Raw genomic sequence first — 20,472 nt, 5'->3', positions numbered from 1 at the left:
ATATCTCAATAGTGGCACTGGCGACATCCGGGCTCAGTTGTGGCGAGGAGTCACATATTGAGTTTGTCCATTTTCTTCTGAGCAAAACCAGCGAAAGCGCAGTTTCCATTTTTTTAGCCTCGCCTGTCATGTTTAAAGCTATTTAGTACATATAGATTATTGTTTTCCCAATGATGTTAATGTTTTTCAGCATGTCCTCTTAATTTTGGGCCAAACAAATTGAAGGTAACACACTAACACTCTCTCAGGGAGTGTTCATAAATATTTTGGGGTGGGGGATGGAAAATATGGGGACCAAAAAATTTTGGGTCTTAAGAAGGGGATCAAAAAATTCAGCCCTTAAGGCATGCATTCCAAAAACTATAAGCGCTCTGCGCACTTGTATGCTAAGTATTCAATCAACAAAATTTGCACACTTCAAAATTTCTATAATAACTCCAACGAGGCATAACTCCAAATGGTAATTCTTAGCTAATTTTGGGGTGTTTTTTTGTTACATCCAAGGGATGGATCAATAAAATGAGAGGATAAAAAAATCCACCCATTATTAAGGGGAATTTATGGGGATTCCAACCCCCACCAAAGTATTTATGAACACTCCCTTATAAATGTAAGAGTTAAGGCCAAAAAAAAAAAAAAGGTTTGTCTCAAAGCCTCGCGCAGCATTTGTAAAATCATGAGATTTGAAAAAAAAGAAATTTTTTTGAAATAAAAAAAATTTCTTTTTAAGTTTTTCCGGAAAAATTCAGCGAAAATCGGATTGTTTTTCTCAAAATGCCATAAAAATGTCAGGAATAAAAAAAAATTGTAATTTTTTTTCAAACCACTCGTGAGCTTTGAGACAAACCTTTATTTATTTTGGCCTAATCAGACTCCTCAAAAGATTTAAAATCACTCAAAAACAGTCACAATCAGAGTAAAAACCACCCTCTTGAAATGTACTTCAGTAGACGGTGTGCTTTCTCATAACCGCCGCCACTGATAATCGTCACTATGAACAATATCAAAGAACAATTCAATTTTGTTTAATCAACTCTTCTTTCATAGTACACTACCACTTTTATTTTGGGCAGGTCAGAAGTAGGAATGCAACTCTCTTTTATTAAATCGCATTGCTCCTTGCATGTTTTTACGCTTTATAAATATGAAAGCATGTTCTTATCCACCTCTTTTCATAAATTAATTATGCCCCTACCCCAATTGTTTAGTAAACAATGACTGGTACTGAACAAAAAACAATGTAAATAAAGACAACCATTTTGACTTCAACAACTTGGAACTGACATTTAACAGTCTGGTCCACTTTATTTTGCTACTTCATAATTATTGATCATCTTATCAACTAATTATTTTTTAGCATTATATAATTCAATAATATAAATCTGTATAAAAATACTAATGTAATATAATATTAAATCTATATTTTGATAATATTTTGATTCTAGTACTCATTTTGAAAATTAGTCATGGTTTTATAACACATCACATTAAGGACACTATCAGTGATCACTGCAAAAGCAAACAATATTTGAAATTTGTTGAAATAGTCTAAAAGTATTAAAGGAGTCAAGAATATTAAGGTATATGAAATTCTAAACAGGCATCATTTTCATAACTGCATTTGCTAGTAAGACATTCCAAGATTTTGTTGACTAAAATGTCACATTTTAATGTGTTAGCAAACCTCTACTTCTCACAAAAATGCAAATAGGCTGTATCAGATTTTGAAGATTTGCTAACAGATTTTCTGATTTAGTGAATCACACAATATGTGACTGATAGTGCCTTTTCACCTTCAAATGTCAAACTAAAACTGCATAAAATTTTAATCAAATCTGTACAAATCTTTATAATGCTGTGAATGAAGAAGGCATTTAAAATGAAACTTTGATGGTATAGTGATACATGTAAAATGATAACTAAAATATATATAGTACAATATTTCTAAAATCCTAACATTAGTCAACTTGGCCTTTGCACAGCTGAGCTGAATGAATGTTCAGTTACATGGTGAGAGTAAGTATAACAAATTTTATAATTAATGTTTTATATTGCTACATAATGTAAAACAAATCATCATGACATGATCCCAACAGTCATATAAATACTTTTTTTTTTCAAAGATCTGTGATTTTCAAACAAAAACACTGTCAAGTATTCAGCTTATTTATTGCACAGAAGCAGATGACAAACTCTATGTGTAACCATAATACACATAGACATGATTTTAATCATGTCTATGTGTATTATGGTTACACATAGAGTTTATTAAAATAACAAACTGAGAAGTTAAGAAAACTGATAGTGGGTTTGCAGCAAAGCTAGAGCTTTTTTTTTTTTTTTTTCAGGCACAATTTCCTCTCACCATCTCTACATACAGATTTTACAGCTACAATTACAAAAGATCCTCTTCGACCATCAGTCAGATAATAATTAAAAGGGCACATATTGTGATCCACAGCCTCATCCCCCCCCCCCACTTTTATCCAAAAAAGTTGAGATAAGTTTACACCACTGGAAACCTCTGGCTACATAATGTTTATGTACTAAACATTTCTTGCAGTTTATCAAAAATATCGTTAAATTTGAATTTCGTTCTGGAATACCAGAAATTACAATAGTGGCCTATATGGAGCAGTGTAATACACATAATCATGCATAACTTAACTCGCAAACGCAAAATCGGAATCAACTGAAATTTTGGGAATAAGTTTTTTTTGTGGATATCTACTGAAAAATATCATTATATCATAAAAAGACAATGCTAGGATCATGAAATCCTCCTTTAATACATAAAATTCATATTTCTTTATAATAAATAATAAAGAGTTGAATAAATATTAATTTTGAGGATACGTTATTGCGACAATGGGGGAGGTATGTACATCCACCAGTATATCCTATTATTACCCCTCTTACATTTTTATGAGCTAATGGTACCAATTTGATTGGTCAATCGCGTATGACACATTCAGCTACCACCAGCTGATCTATGTAAACAGACTAGTAAATGCTCAATATTTTCTGCTATTTCCCTACAACCTCAATTCTACAGCTCAACTGATCATACTTTTCCTACATTCGACCTTGCATGATTTTTGAGTTGACACAGTCATGAAAATAACTATAGATACTTGACAGACCATTAGTAGCCCAGTTCTGAACCTTTTCATTGATCATTCATAACAATAGGTATCTGATGGATCAGTGAAGATAAGAAGGGATTATAATATATCCGTAACCTTGATATTATAGTACATCTCGAGGAAAAAGTGCAATGGACATGTTTTCATTTTATGTTTCAAATATCCCGCACATGAAAATTGAGTATTTAACCCAAAATGGAAAATGGAACAATTTATTGGAAATCTGTTTTAACAGATTTTTTTGACATCTTTTTCTGCACTGTATTATACCTAAATTAAGAAATTTGATAAATATTCAAGGAAAATATAGGTCATCCAAAAAATGTTGATTTTTACACATTTTGGGGCAAAAAAGCAAAAATAAGCAAAAATATCAAAATCTGTTTTAACAGCTTCATTCATCAAGTCATAACAAACGGCCTACATGCTTAATTTCTAATAAAATATTGAAATTGTGAAAAATATAGGTATTTATTGATTTTCATGTTTTTTTCTTGCAAATATGCTAATAATATGCAAATTATGAAATTGCAAAATAAAGTTTCTCACGTAGCATACATCTTTCAAGTGTGATGTTCAAAATGACAGACATCAAAAAGAGATTCGATGAAATGTAAAGGTGTAGTAACAATTTTGGCATGGACTGTCTGGTTAGGCAAAGTACGGTAAGTTGAGCTGTAGCGGTAACAGTTTGGCACCAGAATTAAATATAACATCAGACCACTATTAAATGTAATACCTTCACTGTGATGCTACTTTCTAAATATGAATCTTTTAACCTTACCGTAACTTGGGACTAGTTTTGGAATATTGGATCAATGAAGAATGGCAAGTTACTGTATATTTATTTGAATTAAGGTGGTACTACACCCCCTGATAAATTTTGTGACTAATTTTTCATTTTTCTCAAAAAATGAATACACACTGGTAACAAAGTTTATGTATATTATAGGGGCAAGGAATCCAATTACTTCACTGAAATTTCAGTGATTCAAGACAAGTGGTTCATTATATGTGTTAAGAAATATGGTACATTCTAGCGGTACCTCTTTTCTTATCATAAATAACGTACCGCTTGTCTTGAATCACTGAAATTCTAGTGTAATAACTGGATTCCTTGCCCCCATACATAACTTTTGTTACCAGTGAGTTATTATTTTTTGAGAAAAATGCAAAAATAGTCACAAATTTATCAAGGGGTGTATTACCACCTTAAGATAAATGAATAATTTGCACTATTAGCTCATAAATATGCTAGAGATAGGGTTTAAACAGGGAAATATGTAAACTATAGGCCTATCACCCCTCACCCTCTGTATTGCTCGATTGCAGTAAAATATGACATTCAACCAATTGGGCTGAAATAATGAAAGCACATAATTATGAGGAATTTAATTAAAAATTCTCATACCTGATTTAAGAAACCTGAGAAACAAATGTCAGTTTCAGTGTGTCTTGATTAAAACCATCACCTGGTGTGTACCCCAGTTTCCACTCTATTCATAATAATAGAAAATTTCTATTTCATGTAGCACACACACACCCACCCCCACACTCCTACAAAGAATTTTCCATTGGAGGGGACAATATTTTAAAACATCATGCTTGGTTTAATGTTTGTTTACTCACTTTGTTTTATACGTTTTGTGTTATTCCCCTATTGGAAATCGATGTTGTGTCATATTTCCCTGTTTTTAATTGTGAACTTGACTTACTCATTCTTTCATTTCTCTTGACAATTTTTCATTTGCCCACCCTATTCCTTTTAAAGGAATTTTTATTTCATCAATGTTTTAAATTTATTTTGGTCCATTCTAATGTGACAACCCAGATTATCACTAATTCCTTTTCCAAACTGTATGGGATCACCTTCCATCAGATAGTTGAACAACTAGAAACACAAACACTCACCCCTCACACTCCTATGTGAGTTCACCTTGAACCAAGGGCATCTATACCCACCTTGATTTTACACCTAAAAACTGAGGATACACAATGAAAACAGATGCCCCCAATACACACCCCATCCTTTTTTACTCATTATAAATAAATCAAAAGGACCTATCAATCATCAATCAAACTCAGAATCTTGAAATATCTCTTCCAAAGAGTATTGTCTTTGTCCAATCTATAGGAACTTGCATACGAAGACGCCAACTACCGAGACGTGTCAGATATGCTGACCTCCATACAATCCATGAATGGAAACCTGAAAACAGATCAAGAGTATGCATTACATTAAATAGTTAGACACTTTCCAAATCAAATATCTAATGAAAGTATTGAACTTCATATGATTTACTAAGGAAAACCAAACTGTGAAGAAGTAAAAAGTGACAAGTGAAGAAGTGAAAAGGAGGCAAGGTGATAAAAATGCTAAGGATGGATGACAACAACCAGTTTCCTGGGTTCCAGAGGGCTAAATGAAAGTTGGGTGCCCTAAAGCAATGTGGAGGTAGACAGTGGAAAAATAAAGCAAGAAACTGGGGTGGAGGTCATGGAGTGAAGTTGAGTCAATAGCCAGAGACAGGGAGCACTGGTTGGAGGAGAGACTTATGGCCGAATGGGCCACTGAGGATGAGTAAGATGAGGAGGTATTAAAGAGGCCTACATGTATAGAACTAAACATCTGTTGTCATTTGTGACCACAAAATATGACACTTTTTTACCTGACACCCACATTAAGCATTGCATTTAAACAGGTTTTACCATCACACTCCATACAATTATTATTATTATGCAACAGGGTAAACAATTTTCATTTTTTCTGGCAGCCTGTATTTCGCCTTGGTCCATCTTAAGGGTACAGGTTGGGACAGTGTTAGAAATATGGCTCACAAAGTTAATGGCCGGCCGGGCCTGTAACTCTGAAAAGCCCAGGTGAAAAGTTACCAACCCAAACTTTTTAGAACTTTTCAAGCCGGGAGCACACATCAGCATTTCAAATCACAAATTTACATAGTCTGAAGAAAAGTGCTGTCGGAAGTGTCCCTGAAAGTATATTTTTAGGCTCAGTGGCTTCCCTAGAATAAGTCTTCAAACTGTTGTGGATCAAAAGAAACCGGTCAGCTTGGCCTGCTAGTCAGGCCAATGGCCCGACCGACAGATATTTCCAACACTGGGTTGGGGTTTAAGCGTACATGTTGGGATTTTATAGTACTGAATGGGGTTTAAGGGTATGGATCAAGTTCAAGTGTACATGTTGGAATTTGGGTTTGGGTTCAACACTGAAGTAGCTGAGGCCATGGACACTCCTGTCAGCAGCTGGGGGGAGGGGAGGTTCCATGTGACCCCTTTCAAATAACTACTTTCCCATAGGCCTACAAATGTATACACCCCTTCCACCATGAGGTGAATCATATGTTACCTTGTGCCTTTACAGCAGGTGTATCCGTCACACCTTTGTAGTCTCCTACATAGGCTAACATCCCCATGTTCTGATGTTTGAATGGTTCTATCTCTGTAATTGGTTTGGTATCAAGACTTGCTAAACATTTAGCCAAGTATCTGCCTTCCCTTTCTGCCACCTATTTAAATAAATTAATATCAATAACACATATTTTTCAAATGGATATATATGTATACACTGGGTTACTGTATGTTTCATTAAGACTCAATTTTTGGACCAGATTGTGTCACAGTTTTTCTAATAAGTTAAAGTTACTCCATTGTCTACTAAAGTGTGTTATGGAGATATTCTGTTCAAAACTGGTTAGTGCCTAACTGCTCCAATTTGATGGTAATATATTATCCTTTTGATATAGGTCACATGATTCCTTCTGGAAGTGTCCATGTCATAGTGGCATATCATACTGTTGTATAGCATACTTATGTTATTAGGCATGGTTTCCAAAATATGACTAATTTGCTTGTATAGAGTTTCTTGTTCCTGGGGAAACGAAACTGACAACTTCTGACATTTGTCTTTCTTCTCCATAGATTAAAGAGCTATAGACATTGACAGATAGCTTATCAACAGCTAGAACCCTTTTAAATTTGAAAGTTCTAGGGGACCAAAAAAGTTCTAAGTAACCCTCATAGAACCAAAAAAGGTTCATCAGAGTATCCTAAGCTCCTAAGAACCTTCAAGGGTTCTACTTAGAGGACAAGAAAAGGTTCCTTTGGAACTGTTTTTTAGTAAGAGTTACTTCTAAGTTAATAATTTGCTTTCACTAGCAGCATACCTGAGCTGTGCAGGGCAGCGAGTAGCCTTCGATATCAGCGCAGTCACCCACTGCAAATACACTACTATTCTTATCACTCTTAACTCTCAGGTGTTTATCCGTCAAGATTTGACCTTGCTTGTTCTTGTCAACATTCAGACTCTTTACAAAAGGCCTAGAAAATTGAAAATGAAAGTGTTTATGTGAGATTTAAACAATCTTACATTTGGCTATTCAGTCCAGTTAAAATCCATCCACCCCTATGGAAGACATGACCGTAATCTCCCACACAGGGAGTGTGAATTTCAAATGGGGTTACCTGAATGGGTGATTCCATTTGAAATCTACACCCCTGTATGGGAGATTAAGGTCATGTCTTATGGGGTGTATGCAATTCAAATGGAATAGCCAAATAAACGATTTTCAAAACATTAAGATAATATTCAATTTTAACTTGGATTATAAACACAAACACTGAAATATTTTCTGGATTTTACAAACATGTCAAATGTTTATGACACTATATAACATCATGCCAAATCAGACAATAGAAAAACAATAATATCCAATCCAGAGCTTCAATTTACACACCTCAGTCCCAGACACACCTACCTTGGTGCAAGCCCAGTTGACCACACAACAAGACCACATGGTAGTACTGTGCCATCATGTAGTATCACTCGGTCATCTTGGACCTCTAAAAATTGAGAGAGAACAACAATAATGGGATTACAATGATAGTCTTTGTATTTTCAATGAGGTTCACCTTTAAAAAAGAATATAACCTATTGTAAATTGCCAACTATAGACTAGTATTCAGGAAAGACATCAAAAAAACAAGACCCAATCAAATCAGGAACAAAATTGGCACCAAACCCAACGTCTGAAGTGGTTTGGGCATCTTACACACATGGCCCCAGAGAAACCAGCTCTGTGGATCTACTACAGTCAACTATATGGCTCCAGACCCAGATGAGGCCAAGGAGGAGATGGTTTGAGGGCATTAAAAAAAAAAAAAAAAAAGCGCAGTGATTTATAGTGCGCTACGCACAGGCACAACGCCTAGACGTTGATCCACAAGCCTCAGCACACTTTACAGGTTGTCGCTGACCACTACGGCCCCACATCATTCCATAAACCATTTCACAACAAATCAGGGACTTTGCTGCTTCAAGAGCGCACACCCTAGACATTCCACAAATAACCATCGCAACCAGGATCAGCTCCCGAGTTTCGTGACGGGTTACAACGAGACAATTAGCAGTAAGTCCCTTGTCCAGGGAATTTCAAGCTAACTCAATTTTCCACGAGAGCATACTATAGGCATCGCCAGGGTTCGAACCCGCAACCTCTCGCACCATAGTCGAACGCCTTAACGATTGAGCTAACTTGACTGCTATAACTTGACTGCTGACCAGGACAACCACCAAAATGATAGATGCTGCCCATGGTTCATCACAACTCTGAAACAACACAGTGGCTAAAAAGTAAAAGTAAAGTAATTCTAGTAGTGAAAGACTTACCAGTAACATTAGCCTGTATAAGTTTCATTTGAGACCTTGATCTGATCTTCTTTTCTGCATATTTTTGTAACCTTTCTGTAAATGATGCTAGAATTTTCTTTCCCTCGATAAGTGAAACTTGAACCAATGCCTGTTCCTTTTTGTAAAGACGTGATACATCCTATAAATGAATAAAATATTACCAAACAAAACTAAATAACAGAAATGACAGTAAAAATTAAAATATATATATTAATATATTTATTTTGGAGCAGAATATGTAAAATGACATATTCATATTTTAATTGCAAACAGTCAGACCAATAATATTGTCTCCTAGAGATGTACATATAATTTTCTTAGCAATGTTAAAGAACTGGGTTAAAATGACATATCACACATTGATGTGAGATACAGAATGTTGAGCTTATGTGATAAAAAATGTTCAATTATGGTACTTTACTTCTTTCACATACATTCAAGATTTCTTTATTATCTTTAATGTCATGTGGATTTCATACAACAAATAACAACTGTCATGTCTGAATGTGATGGGTCACAACTGGCGATCGTTTGAAATCTTACTCAGATAGTTAACATCATTAGAAAAAACAATGTGTTAACTATTCAAGCCAATGTGTTGCAATTTTTTACAAGTATGTTTGTTTAATTAAAAGGCATTCTGCACAAAGACACATCTGGGCCCAGATAAAACCAGAGTTTGACAAAACCCTATGTTAGAATGCTGGTATTCACTCAGAGAAAAGACATAATAAGAATGGAAGATAATAGAGTGAAGAAAAGAAGGTTACTCTCAACACAATGATTTTACTCTCACTCCTTTAGGTCAAGGAATGTTCCAATCTCCACTGCCACTCAAATTTCTATTAATGATGAGTTTTACCTGTGTAACAAAATCATATAGTTCAGCACCAAATTCTACTCCTGTTGGTCCACCACCAACTATCACAATGTGTAATAGTCTTCTCTTCTCCTCTTCTGATAAGTCTGGATGCAGCGCCATCTCAAAATTATTTAGGATGCGATTACGTATACTACGTGCGTCACTGATTTCCTGTAGTGATGAAAACAAACAAATTTAAAGCAAAAAGACAAGCGATTGCAAGATCTCAATTTTGATAGATGAAGTGGGGAATTATTAGGCCATCAATCAGTTGATTCAATTAATAAACCTGTAAGTTTTGCACTGAGATGAAGAGCGAGCAGGAAAAGCAGAAAATTAAATTTTCTCAAATGACAGAGTCTTTAACACTTGGGATTGGGAAACCTATTTAAAAATATAGTTACCATATTCCAATTATAAATTAGCATGCTATAAGGAAGTACTTTTTATGAGTTGCTTATTTTGCATGTGTTATGAAAGTATAAGACATTTTCCTTCACTGCAATTCAAGATTAAGAAAATTGGCACTGAAGAAGAAACAATGCAGCCATTCAGCCATTGTATCATATCTGTTGTTAAATAAGTTTTGAACCAAATAAAAGCCAAAAAAAGTACACTCAGAACGTAATTACGCAACTGTGAGAAAGAAAATTCATGAGATGTGCTAATTAGGGCAAACACAGTACCTGGTATTTAACTTGTAGCTTTGACTTTGACCAAATATTTATCTCATCCATAAAGAGAACTGTACCTTTAGAAAGAAAGTATGCTTTCCCACACCAGGCACACCAAATGTATTACTCATAGAACCAACTCCGATAACAAGTTTATCATATGAAATATCATAAGTCATTTTCTCGTCGATAACACTTTGGCATTTCAAAACCTGTAAATTTGAACAAAAAATGAACAACAAACAATATTCTTATAAGTTCCCAACTATTTAAGCTATGCACATAGTTATAATACATGTAGGTTAGAATAGAAGTCTTTCAAGATTATATGACTATTATCTGACATTTTATAGAATATCATACACTCAACATTTTCAAACGGTAACAAGCCAGAATATCAATGATGTCATATGAACAAATTAGTTTAGTTACGTAGGGAGTGGGTTAAAATGTCAATTACACTTCTCCTACGTATGTATGCATGCTCTTAAAATAAAGTTTAATTTAGTTTACCCACTTGCGGTTTGCTACAGACAGGGACTGGATGGAGGAAGTCAGCTATATAACAAATGTAGTCCTCTATGTTTAAGACTCATCAATCTTTTGGTTTGCTCCCTAATGGAAATATAGCATTTTTCACATTATGTGACCCATTCTGACAAAACCAGACAAGTCGCCTTTTTGAAATTTCATGATTTGAATAAAAATGTAAACACGGGACGGGACAATAAGCTTTAAAATGATAACAAAATTATATACATAGCATCAATACTTTTCAAGATCATATGGATAATTTTCAAGATATGGATAATTGCTCTTGAAACAGATTCATCAGGATCATTCATAGTTCATTTGATTGATAAAGGTTCTTTTTCAGAACAAGATTCCTGATAGGAATTGAAATATTTCTGAGTGAGTAGTATCATTGTAATTGAATCTGAAAAATTGCTATTCTGAGTAATGGGCTAATTAGTTTCCTGCTTTACACAGGATTGAAAAGGGATTATCATAGTTCAACTGTCAATTATCAAGGATATGAAAGTCCACTTAGTCCCAAGGTCAAATACCATGAAATTAAGAATTCCAAAATTTGGATTTTTTTAAAATCTTTATGTATTTTATTGTGTCAAAACAAAGACATCACAAAAAAATCACAATAAATCACATGGAAAAAAAACAAAAAAGCAGCATACAAAAATAAGATTACATTGGTACAACTAAAACATTATACAAGTGAAAACAAGATCCACAATGTGCGTGGGAAAAGAGAGAGTTACAATTCAAATCTCCATTTTTTTAAATGCACAGATAATTTACCTTTCCTCTTAGCAATATAATATTCGGTATCTTTAAGAACATTCAGAAAAGTTTTAAATGAAACAAAAGTAGGTTTTTTGTCCTGAAATTTACACAGATATATATGATATTTCAAAGATAAGCAAATGTAAGTGATATATTTATCTAAGGGCACTCCAAATCATTTATCAAATGTTGACAAATCAAAATCAATGTCATGTTTAACTTTGATAACTTGAACAAGCGCCTCCCAAATAGGTTTGGGAATGTCATGTTTAAAGGCCTATATAAACTCAAAAACATGCCTGGTGACTTCCCTTACCAAACATTCTGGTTAATTTAGCCTGAATCTAAACAGAAATTACTCTAAGACCAGTAAATTAACCAGAATATCAATTTCTGGTTAACAAATTAACCAGAATATCAATTCTGGTTATTTAATAAACAGAATTCATAACCTGAATCCAATTTCAGGCTAAAGTCTTAACTTGAAAAGTTTTCTGGCTAAGATATTTAGCCAGATTTTGTATTCTGGTTAAAACATTAACCAGAATCAAAAATATGGCTATATAATTGTTCCGGTTTTTGTTGGAGCTGGTCACATATTGCAGAACAGAACAGAACAGTTTTGGTCCCCACACTAGTATTCCAATGAAAAGGTTTTCCAAACATAGTAGTATGACTTTTGCCCAGGAAATTCTTACCTTTCTATCCATATCCAATGACACAGCCTGAGACAAATGAAAATGGTCAGACTGTCTAAACCCTACATTACGTACTGGTTCAATGATGCTTCTGTAGGAATAAAGAATTGGAGATTGAACTGAATATGGAAAACAAATATCTGTGATATGCTGAAGTGTTAACAATTGTTATTAAAACACCCTTGTCAACGTGTTGTAGTGTTAGGGATATACATGTAGGTCATTAGGTCATTAGTTCAAATCTGCCTCCAGAAGACATGATGCATGGAACAAGTACAAAGCAAATGAGTCAATATCATTTCAACTGGGGATTTCTTTTGGCTTTTGCACGCATCATGTCTTCTGGAGGCAGATTTGAACTAATGACCTTTCGTGAAATTGCCCTATTGTGAAATTGTAGGCAATGCCTCATGTTCTTTTGCAATTAAAGTAAATTATGCCTGGCAAAGTAGCCCCAACACCTGGGGTGATTTTGCCACCCTACAATGTATGTTTTTAAAAATATTGCGCACATGGTGCCCAAGTGAATTCCTACACAAATGTACTGCAGATGCACATGTAAGTAGCCTTTTTACTAATATCCATTTGTAATTATATACTTGCCCACACTAATAAAATGTCAGACCTATAAGTATCAAAAAATGTGGCAAAGTAAACCCAGTTTACAATGAATAGTTTCTTTGAAAATATGCAAACTTGAATACACAAAGCAACATTAAAATTCAAACAAACCAAAACATGATTCTATTTATATTAGATTTAAGATATTATCACCTGAATTCTAGTGTTCCAACAGTAGTACTGGCCAACAGCGGTGTAAACAAGAAATGGTTCCTGGGGCTGACAACAACCACATCAAAAAGAGACTTGTTGATAGTTTTAAGCACACTGTAACTACCCCAACCTGTTCCTAGAATTACCAACTTCTGTCGTCCAGAGGAAGCCACATCCTTTGTGGCAGATTTGGTACTTGCAAAGTGTCTTTTTGTAGTTAAGATTGATGACAGTTTAGGTGTTGATTCAAGTCTATGAATATGAAGATGGAATTTAGGAACAAAGTCCTGGCATATGTAAATCACATGTCTCCTAAGTTGTGAAGCCATGCTTGGTTGAGAATATGTCCACAGAAAACTTTGTTGATAGAGATTTTAGCACACTTTGGGTGTGTCACACACCTCTGCAAAAGTCAGTGAAAACTGAAATTGAAAATACAGCAATCATCAATAGTTATGGATATACTGATACATTATAATATACGGGTACCTACAAAATATTTAGAAAATTCAGAGAAAGATATTTAGCAATAATTGTATTAAAGTTCATGACAGAATTAATAAAGCATGTAAAATATATCCTCTGTCCCAAAGCAAAATGTTTATAGATATTTCACAATACCCTCAAAACAAGTAATGCACAGTAAATCTCTAACCTAAAAAAACAACAAAAACAAAAAAGGTTTTGGGGCGTTTTTGTTTTTAATTTTTTTAATAATTTTTTGTGAAAATTTGTGGAAATATTCAAAAACATTCTGCAATTTCCTTTTGTTTCCTATTGTTTTGGAAATTCTTTAATCGTTCTTTGGAACTGGTTGTTCAATTTCAATGGGGTTTTCTGCAAAATCCAGCAGAAACTGAAAATTTAATTTTTCTGAGTTCGACTGATTTTGCTGACCTATATTAAATTTCTATCCTGCAAGAAAATAGCTGTTGCATGCAAGAAAAATAACATTACAGGATGACAAAACTTTTTTTGTCATTTTCTAAAATTATGTGAAAGGTTTCTCCTACATTTTAGCAATAAAACTGGTAGCAATTTTGTTGAAATGAGGCTAAATAAAGTAATTAAAAAGTTATTAATTACCATTCAGCGTCACAGTGTACCACAACTTCATGCACATGTTTAGCGTTGTATGCGTATGTGTGTATCATGTATGCCATGGTTTGGGTTATGCATAAAAGGAACCTTGCAACAGATTTAACAAGCATGGAAGCAAGACTTCCATGATACCGTGCATCTGCACGGTACTTTTAAAAATAAATTATAGTTACATGTAGGGCTAGGCACTAACTTGCATGCTAAGCATGTAAGGCATTCATGCATTGATCGAGAAATCTATCTAATCCACGCACTTAACACAATACTTTAATAGTTACTGGGTGGATAGAAGATAGAGTATGGAACTGTAACTACTTCAGTCACTCAATCGTCGGCCAGTTTTCAAACGTACCGGTATACAAATTGAAGTTTTGATATTAATGTTACTGTAAGTTCAGAGCAAGGTTTGCAAATTTTTAGGAAGAGCTTAAGGGATGGGGTATGAACGTTTGGACAGTATTTATTGTGGGACATTAGAGCAAATCAGATATACCGAATTGCATTCTGAATACGAAGAATGTCCTTCTGATATCAAATAATTTTGATTTTTTGAAATTCGCAATGTACACATTTTATGGCAAATGATTAAAAATTAACTTGAAGTAAACTTTACACATCTGATGATTTATACTTAAATTGTACATGTAGCTGGGATGAAAAGCCATGCCCATGTGGATGAAAGTAAACCTTTCCGCTTTGACGAATGACGAGAGCGAATTTTAACCATATGATACATCGCGTATTCCTTCTTCCACAAAAGAATTAATGAACTTTGCACCCGCGCCATAAGCGTTGTTAGCTCTGACTTTGCAACCCGGGTTTGCAACATCACAGTAGTACATGAGTATAGGTAACCCAGGCAAACCTTAGTTAACACATTTGCTGGTCAGCCAAATTCGCCGACAATGTCAATGCATTTTTACATAGAAATTTAAAACTTGTGCCCGAAGAAAGAAACCTACATAAATATGTTTTCTATACTTCACTTGACCCAAATATATAATTTTGTATGGTGATAAGTCACCCGCACATGGAATTTCAGAGGGATTTTAATAGCAGATCCATTAAAAAAAGCTGCTCTAGCCATGAGACTAAGATCTAGAAACACCCCCGAAATGCAGTTTTGGGGAATTTTGCTAGATGAATCTTTTTGATGAAAGTCAGGTTTTGACAAGATGTAACTTTGCTACGGAAAGTGCTATGAAAAAAAGGTTTTCAGTTTTGGCTTTGTTTACTCAAGGGCTTTAATTTTATATATAAAATGATGCAGTTTGATGGCAAATTTGAATTCACCTAGGATACCTAATGAGTAAGTGCTATGGTCTGGCTCACACAACAAATACGCGCTCGTCAAAAAAAGTCAAAGCCCGGGACTCGGGAGCCAAAAGTTTCCTGCAATTACAATAGGCCGTCAGCGTGGCGTCACACACCGTCATCATCCCTATATCTTCGTGTTAAAAATTGCCGTGATAGTACGATGAATCCTCACGTTTTTCAACAACTACGCATGGTGATTTTATTCGAGATAGGCCGTGCAACTCAGGCTAAGCATACAATTTGAGATTTTGAGCGCCTGCCACACTGTTTCTATTCTATGTTTTACGATTTTCGCATGATCAATATATGGCTGGCCGTGAACCGCCATTAACGTGGAGCTGCTACGCGTAGCTTACTTTTTCGCTCATGGAGCTAAATTGACCAATCATGTTAGATCTTTTCATTACGCTGGAGCCAGTGGATGCATCCTCGCTCCAGAGAGAGAAAACTCTTGCCAAAATTAATGTTTACTATGGGGATTTTAAATGAATCGATTGTAAATAAACCACGACCAGTTGTACTGGATCAATACCATTGTTTGATTAGTGTATAGTCAATGTTACCTTGCATGCATGTGTCATGTGTGTGGCGTGTTTGTTTGTTTGTTTGTCTACTGTGTCAGGCCAGGATCACTGACACCCATGGTACTGATACTCTCATACTATCACGGTGATCATATTGTTGAATGTTGTTGACTTAAAAATAATCATGATGCAGTCATGTCTACAGTAGAACTCACCACGACCTTTGAAGGACTTAAACCCTATTAAAAGCTATTAAACCAAGATAACACTCAATGAAAACGGCTCAACTATGTTACATCAGATCTTCTCTGGTTAAATACACACTGCACTTGTGTCTGTTTTACCTGTGCAATGAGCAATGAGCTGGTATTATAGTTTCAGTTGGGTGAACGATTATAAAGCTAACGCAAGGTAACAATACTGTGGGATTTTGTTTACGAAATGAGACAATAGTCTGCTTATTGTTAACCAGCGTTCTTGAAAATGAGAAGCTTAATGACTTAACACGGTTTAGAAATAATTTCTTCATATTTTTTGGTACAAAAGTACCAATATTTCCAAACACCTAAATTAGCTAAAAATTTAGGACATGTTACAAAACTATATTTTCTAGAAATGATTACAGATTGTTTTTACAAAACCAATAGATTGTGGTGAATAGATGTTAATAACTCACCAGCTGACGTTTCATCCGTCTTGTTCAGTCGGATTTCTTCAGAGTTGTGATGAAGCTCTGCTACTGTACGACCTGGTGTTGCCAGTTCTTGAGTCGCTTTGTAGCAGAGGGTTGTAGAGATTGCTCAGGTTGTATGTGCCCTCGTCTCGGTTCATGGTGTTGCTCATTCCTCTCCTCCTGATCCATATGGATTCCTTTATCCAACGCTTTATACGTACCTCCTCCTTATCAATAACTCTCGACTCCTCCCAGTTAATTAAATGAATGCTTCTTGCTGCATGGTCAGCAACAGCTGACTTATTTTGTTCGCTCTCAGAAACTTTGCGTTCTGATCTGGTGTATTTTCTAGAACAAGCTCTGTCCACGTCCTTTTTATGTTCAGACAGTCTAATGCCAAATTGTCTACCTGTTTCACCTATATAAGTTGACTTACAGCCACTACAAGGAATTTCGTACACACAATTGGCTGTATCCACAACTTCCCTTTTATCTTTTGGGTGTACCAATAGACGTCTCAGAGTTGTGTGTGGTTTCATGGCCGTGGTAATGTCATATTTCTTGTAGATTCTTTGAATTCTTTCTGACAGACCCTGCACGTATGGTATGACTGCAAGGTTTCTTTTCTTTGGAGTGTCGGTGTTGTTGTGTTTCTTAGTTGGTTTCTTGTTGGTTGGTTTCTTTTCCATCTGATCTTTGACCTTTTCGATTGTCCAATCCGGATAGCCACAATTGTTCAGAGCAGTCTTAATTTTATTTTCTTCCTGTTCTCGGTCTTTCTCTTCTGTTACTATTTTATCCTTTCTGTCCAGTAGAGTGCGAACCACCCCCAACTTTTGGTGGAGAGGGTGATGTGAAGCGAAATTGAGATATTGGTCCGTATGTGATTTTTTCCTGTACACTAATAACTTCACTGAACCATCCTCCTTACGTACAATTAGGGTATCAAGAAAGGGATCTGACCCTGTTCTTCTTGGTCATAGGTGAATTTGATGCTCTTTGTTGGGTCGATCTGATTGAGATGGTTTGTCAAGTCTTCAACACCATCTTTGTTGATTATCTCTAAAACGTCATCAACATACCTTTTCCATAGGCGCTGGCTTGCAAGTAAGGGGAGCCGATGCAATTGCTTTCTCTTCAAGCCATTCCATGAACAGATTTGCCGTCAGTGGACTTACTGGAGAACCCATAGCAGCCCAATTTTTGCCGATACACATCACCTCGGAATAAGAAATAGGTAGTTGTGAGAATGAACTTGAGTAATTCAACAATGTCTGTCACATCTAAGTTTGTCCTGTTCTTTAATTCCGTGTCTTGTTTAAGTCTGTCCTCAATGATGCCGATGGTTTGATCAATGGGTGTGTTGGTAAACAGACTCACAACGTCGTGGCTATTAAAGATTTCATCCTCTTGCCATGTCCTCCGCGAGCTGTTTAGAATTCTTTACATGATGGACACTATTTCCAACCAGCGGCGCAAGGATATCTGCCAACTCTCTAGATGTTTCATAGCCGATTGTACCGGTATAATCTACAATTGGGCGAACGGGATTGCCCTCTTTGTGTATTTTGTTCGTACAATACAATACAATGAACATTATCAGCAGTTGGGTATAGCTTTTGTATTGCTTATCATCGATTTTCTTTTCTTTCTTCAGTCTTGATAGTATACCAATGAGCTGTCTTTTGTATTTAGGCGTTGGATCTGATTCCATTTTTTCATAAGTCTTTTCATCTTGTAACAGATGATTAACTCTTGATTCGTAATCATCCGTGTCAACCACAACAGTTGCCTTGCCCTTGTCTGCTGGCAGAATCAAAATGGATTTTTCTTTCTGTAAATTTCTGAGAGCATTTCTCTCATCACGGGTTAAATTTGAACTGGGAGGCTTGGCACTACGCAGCGTACCTGCAATTTCAGCCCGCAATTGCTCTGCTTTGTCCGATGGTAAATCCCAGCACGCTCTTTCCGTGGCTACTATGAAATCATCATGGTGAGTTAGCTGGTGAGTTATTAACATCTATTCACCACAATCTATTGGTTTTGTAAAAACAATCTGTAATCATTTGAACAATAACAAACCTGATGAATCTCTACAGTATATTTTCTAGAATTTCAGAGAATACTTTAAATATTGGTCGGTTATTTTTTACACAGTAGTGACGTCAACTAGGCAATGGCCTATACTTCTAACATACACTATTTGTAGAGGTCACGCGTCAATGGTGAGCGCACTGAGTATTGTGTATAGGAAAACGGACAGTAACTGGTTTGCAGTTTGCTGAAGGTCGAATTCCGCAGGGACACCGCGCAAGTTATACAAATTAGCTCCCGGCGATACACTGCAGATCGCAGAACTGTGTGCATAGTTTACCCAGGGATGGTTTACCACCACTCCGCCTAGCTATATAGTTATGTACAATACTGTATGAGTTTCTTATGAGTGCATGTCCATCTTAATAATAAGTCAGTTCGTACTTTTCATAAACTACTTTTTGAATCATAACTTTCGTGACCGAGGATATCTTGCAACCACGTGACGCTTCGTCTGGCAAATTCTTAATGAATAAATTAAGCTTCACGTAATGAGTAAGTCGTACCGGTACTTAATTAGTCAGTTTTACCTCCGAGTAATGAAAAACTCTAACATGATCATGATTGGTCAATTTGGCTCCACGGAGCAAAAAGTCAGCTACTGGCAGTATATCCAGCTCCACGTTGTGGCGGTTGCGCCTACCATATCAGTATCCCATATGATATTTCTATTGCAAGAAAATTTTATTTGTTGTCAGGTTTTATCTTAAATACACTAACTGGAAATTAAATACACTAATTAGTGAGGACCGGTATTTTGCTGTGGATATGTTTAACTGCAATTTATGGGTAAAAATTTGAAATCCTGAGTAAAAATTTTGATCATATTCAACTCTTTGAGAAAAAATTTATATAAAAGAATGCATGTAAAATCCAGCTGCAATACAATGCACATTATTGACACACTATCACCCTCTTTATCTACGGCAATAATAGAATATCGATTTCAATCGAATTGAATACGATGCTCAGTTTTGAGTTTGTAGTTGACTACTAAGGCAGCGACCTAAGCGATCGATTGCTAGCCAATCAGATAGAACTCCTTTTCTTGCGTTCGGTGAAATACCAGTCGCCCGTCGCTCACCAACGGAGTATTAAATTTATATTTATCGAATAGGAAGTCGACACTGTGCGTCATATGCCGCCATCTTGTGGGTACACGCTGTGATGGTCGTTCGATCTTCATGCGTGAACAGCAAAATCACTGCATTGATGCACGATGACAGCTGCGTGGCAAGCTGCGCCCATGCCGTAGTGCCTGACGATGAACACGCAGATCATTTGTACCCACAAAATCAAAATGGCGAAAGGCTGGCGGCCTCTCTAAAAAAAATTATTCAGTTGAACTAAAAGCATTATCGATTTTTGCCCTTTAGTTTACCCTTGTGATCAAAGTTTAGTGCAATACAGTAATAATGTAGTTACCTTGACATGCTTGATACTATTGATATTGTACAAACATGGACCAGATGCATGGATGCCACAGAATTCTGTGATGGATGCAAAAATAGCAGACAGCTTTGCAGCTGTTTACGTAACCTTTGACCTGCTTTGACCTCAGCGACTAATTACTATTTTTCCATTATTCTTTTTTAAAGCG

At 35.7% G+C, this 20,472-nt stretch overlaps 2 protein-coding genes across 2 annotated transcripts; both read right to left on the bottom strand.

Moving 5' to 3' along the window:
* Window positions 1-2,461: 2,461 nt before the first annotated feature.
* Window positions 2,462-20,418, bottom strand: LOC140155945 (probable NADH dehydrogenase). Its single transcript, XM_072178981.1, has 10 exons — window positions 20,298-20,418; window positions 13,164-13,585; window positions 12,390-12,480; window positions 10,467-10,601; window positions 9,716-9,886; window positions 8,833-8,992; window positions 7,922-8,006; window positions 7,331-7,484; window positions 6,514-6,673; window positions 2,462-5,355 (listed from the first exon to the last, which is right to left on the bottom strand). The coding sequence occupies exons 2-10, from the start codon at window positions 13,490-13,492 to the stop codon at window positions 5,228-5,230; spliced, it is 1,413 nt and encodes a 470-aa protein (XP_072035082.1). The 5' UTR covers window positions 13,493-13,585; window positions 20,298-20,418; the 3' UTR covers window positions 2,462-5,227.
* Window positions 18,181-18,798, bottom strand: LOC140163916 (uncharacterized). Its single transcript, XM_072187224.1, has one exon. The coding sequence runs from the start codon at window positions 18,796-18,798 to the stop codon at window positions 18,181-18,183; it is 618 nt and encodes a 205-aa protein (XP_072043325.1).
* Window positions 20,419-20,472: the final 54 nt, after the last annotated feature.

The sequence above is a fragment of the Amphiura filiformis genome, chromosome 1 (genome assembly GCF_039555335.1).
Source record: "Amphiura filiformis chromosome 1, Afil_fr2py, whole genome shotgun sequence".
In the NCBI taxonomy this organism is placed as follows: Eukaryota; Metazoa; Echinodermata; class Ophiuroidea; order Amphilepidida; family Amphiuridae; genus Amphiura; species Amphiura filiformis.
The sequence above is the reverse complement of the archived record's forward strand: the minus strand, read 5'-3'. Positions and strand labels throughout refer to the sequence as shown.

Coding starts and splice junctions, on each gene's coding strand:
- LOC140163916 (XM_072187224.1), bottom strand. CDS start 18,798: ATGTTAATAACTCACCAGCTAACTCACCATGATGATTTCATAGTAGCC.
- LOC140155945 (XM_072178981.1), bottom strand. CDS start 13,492: ATGGCTTCACAACTTAGGAGACATGTGATTTACATATGCCAGGACTTT. Junction 12,481..13,163: donor GTTGGAACACTAGAATTCAG/GTGATAATATCT, acceptor TTATTCCTACAG/AAGCATCATTGAACCAGTAC. Junction 10,602..12,389: donor CATTGGATATGGATAGAAAG/GTAAGAATTTCC, acceptor TCAAATTTACAG/GTTTTGAAATGCCAAAGTGT.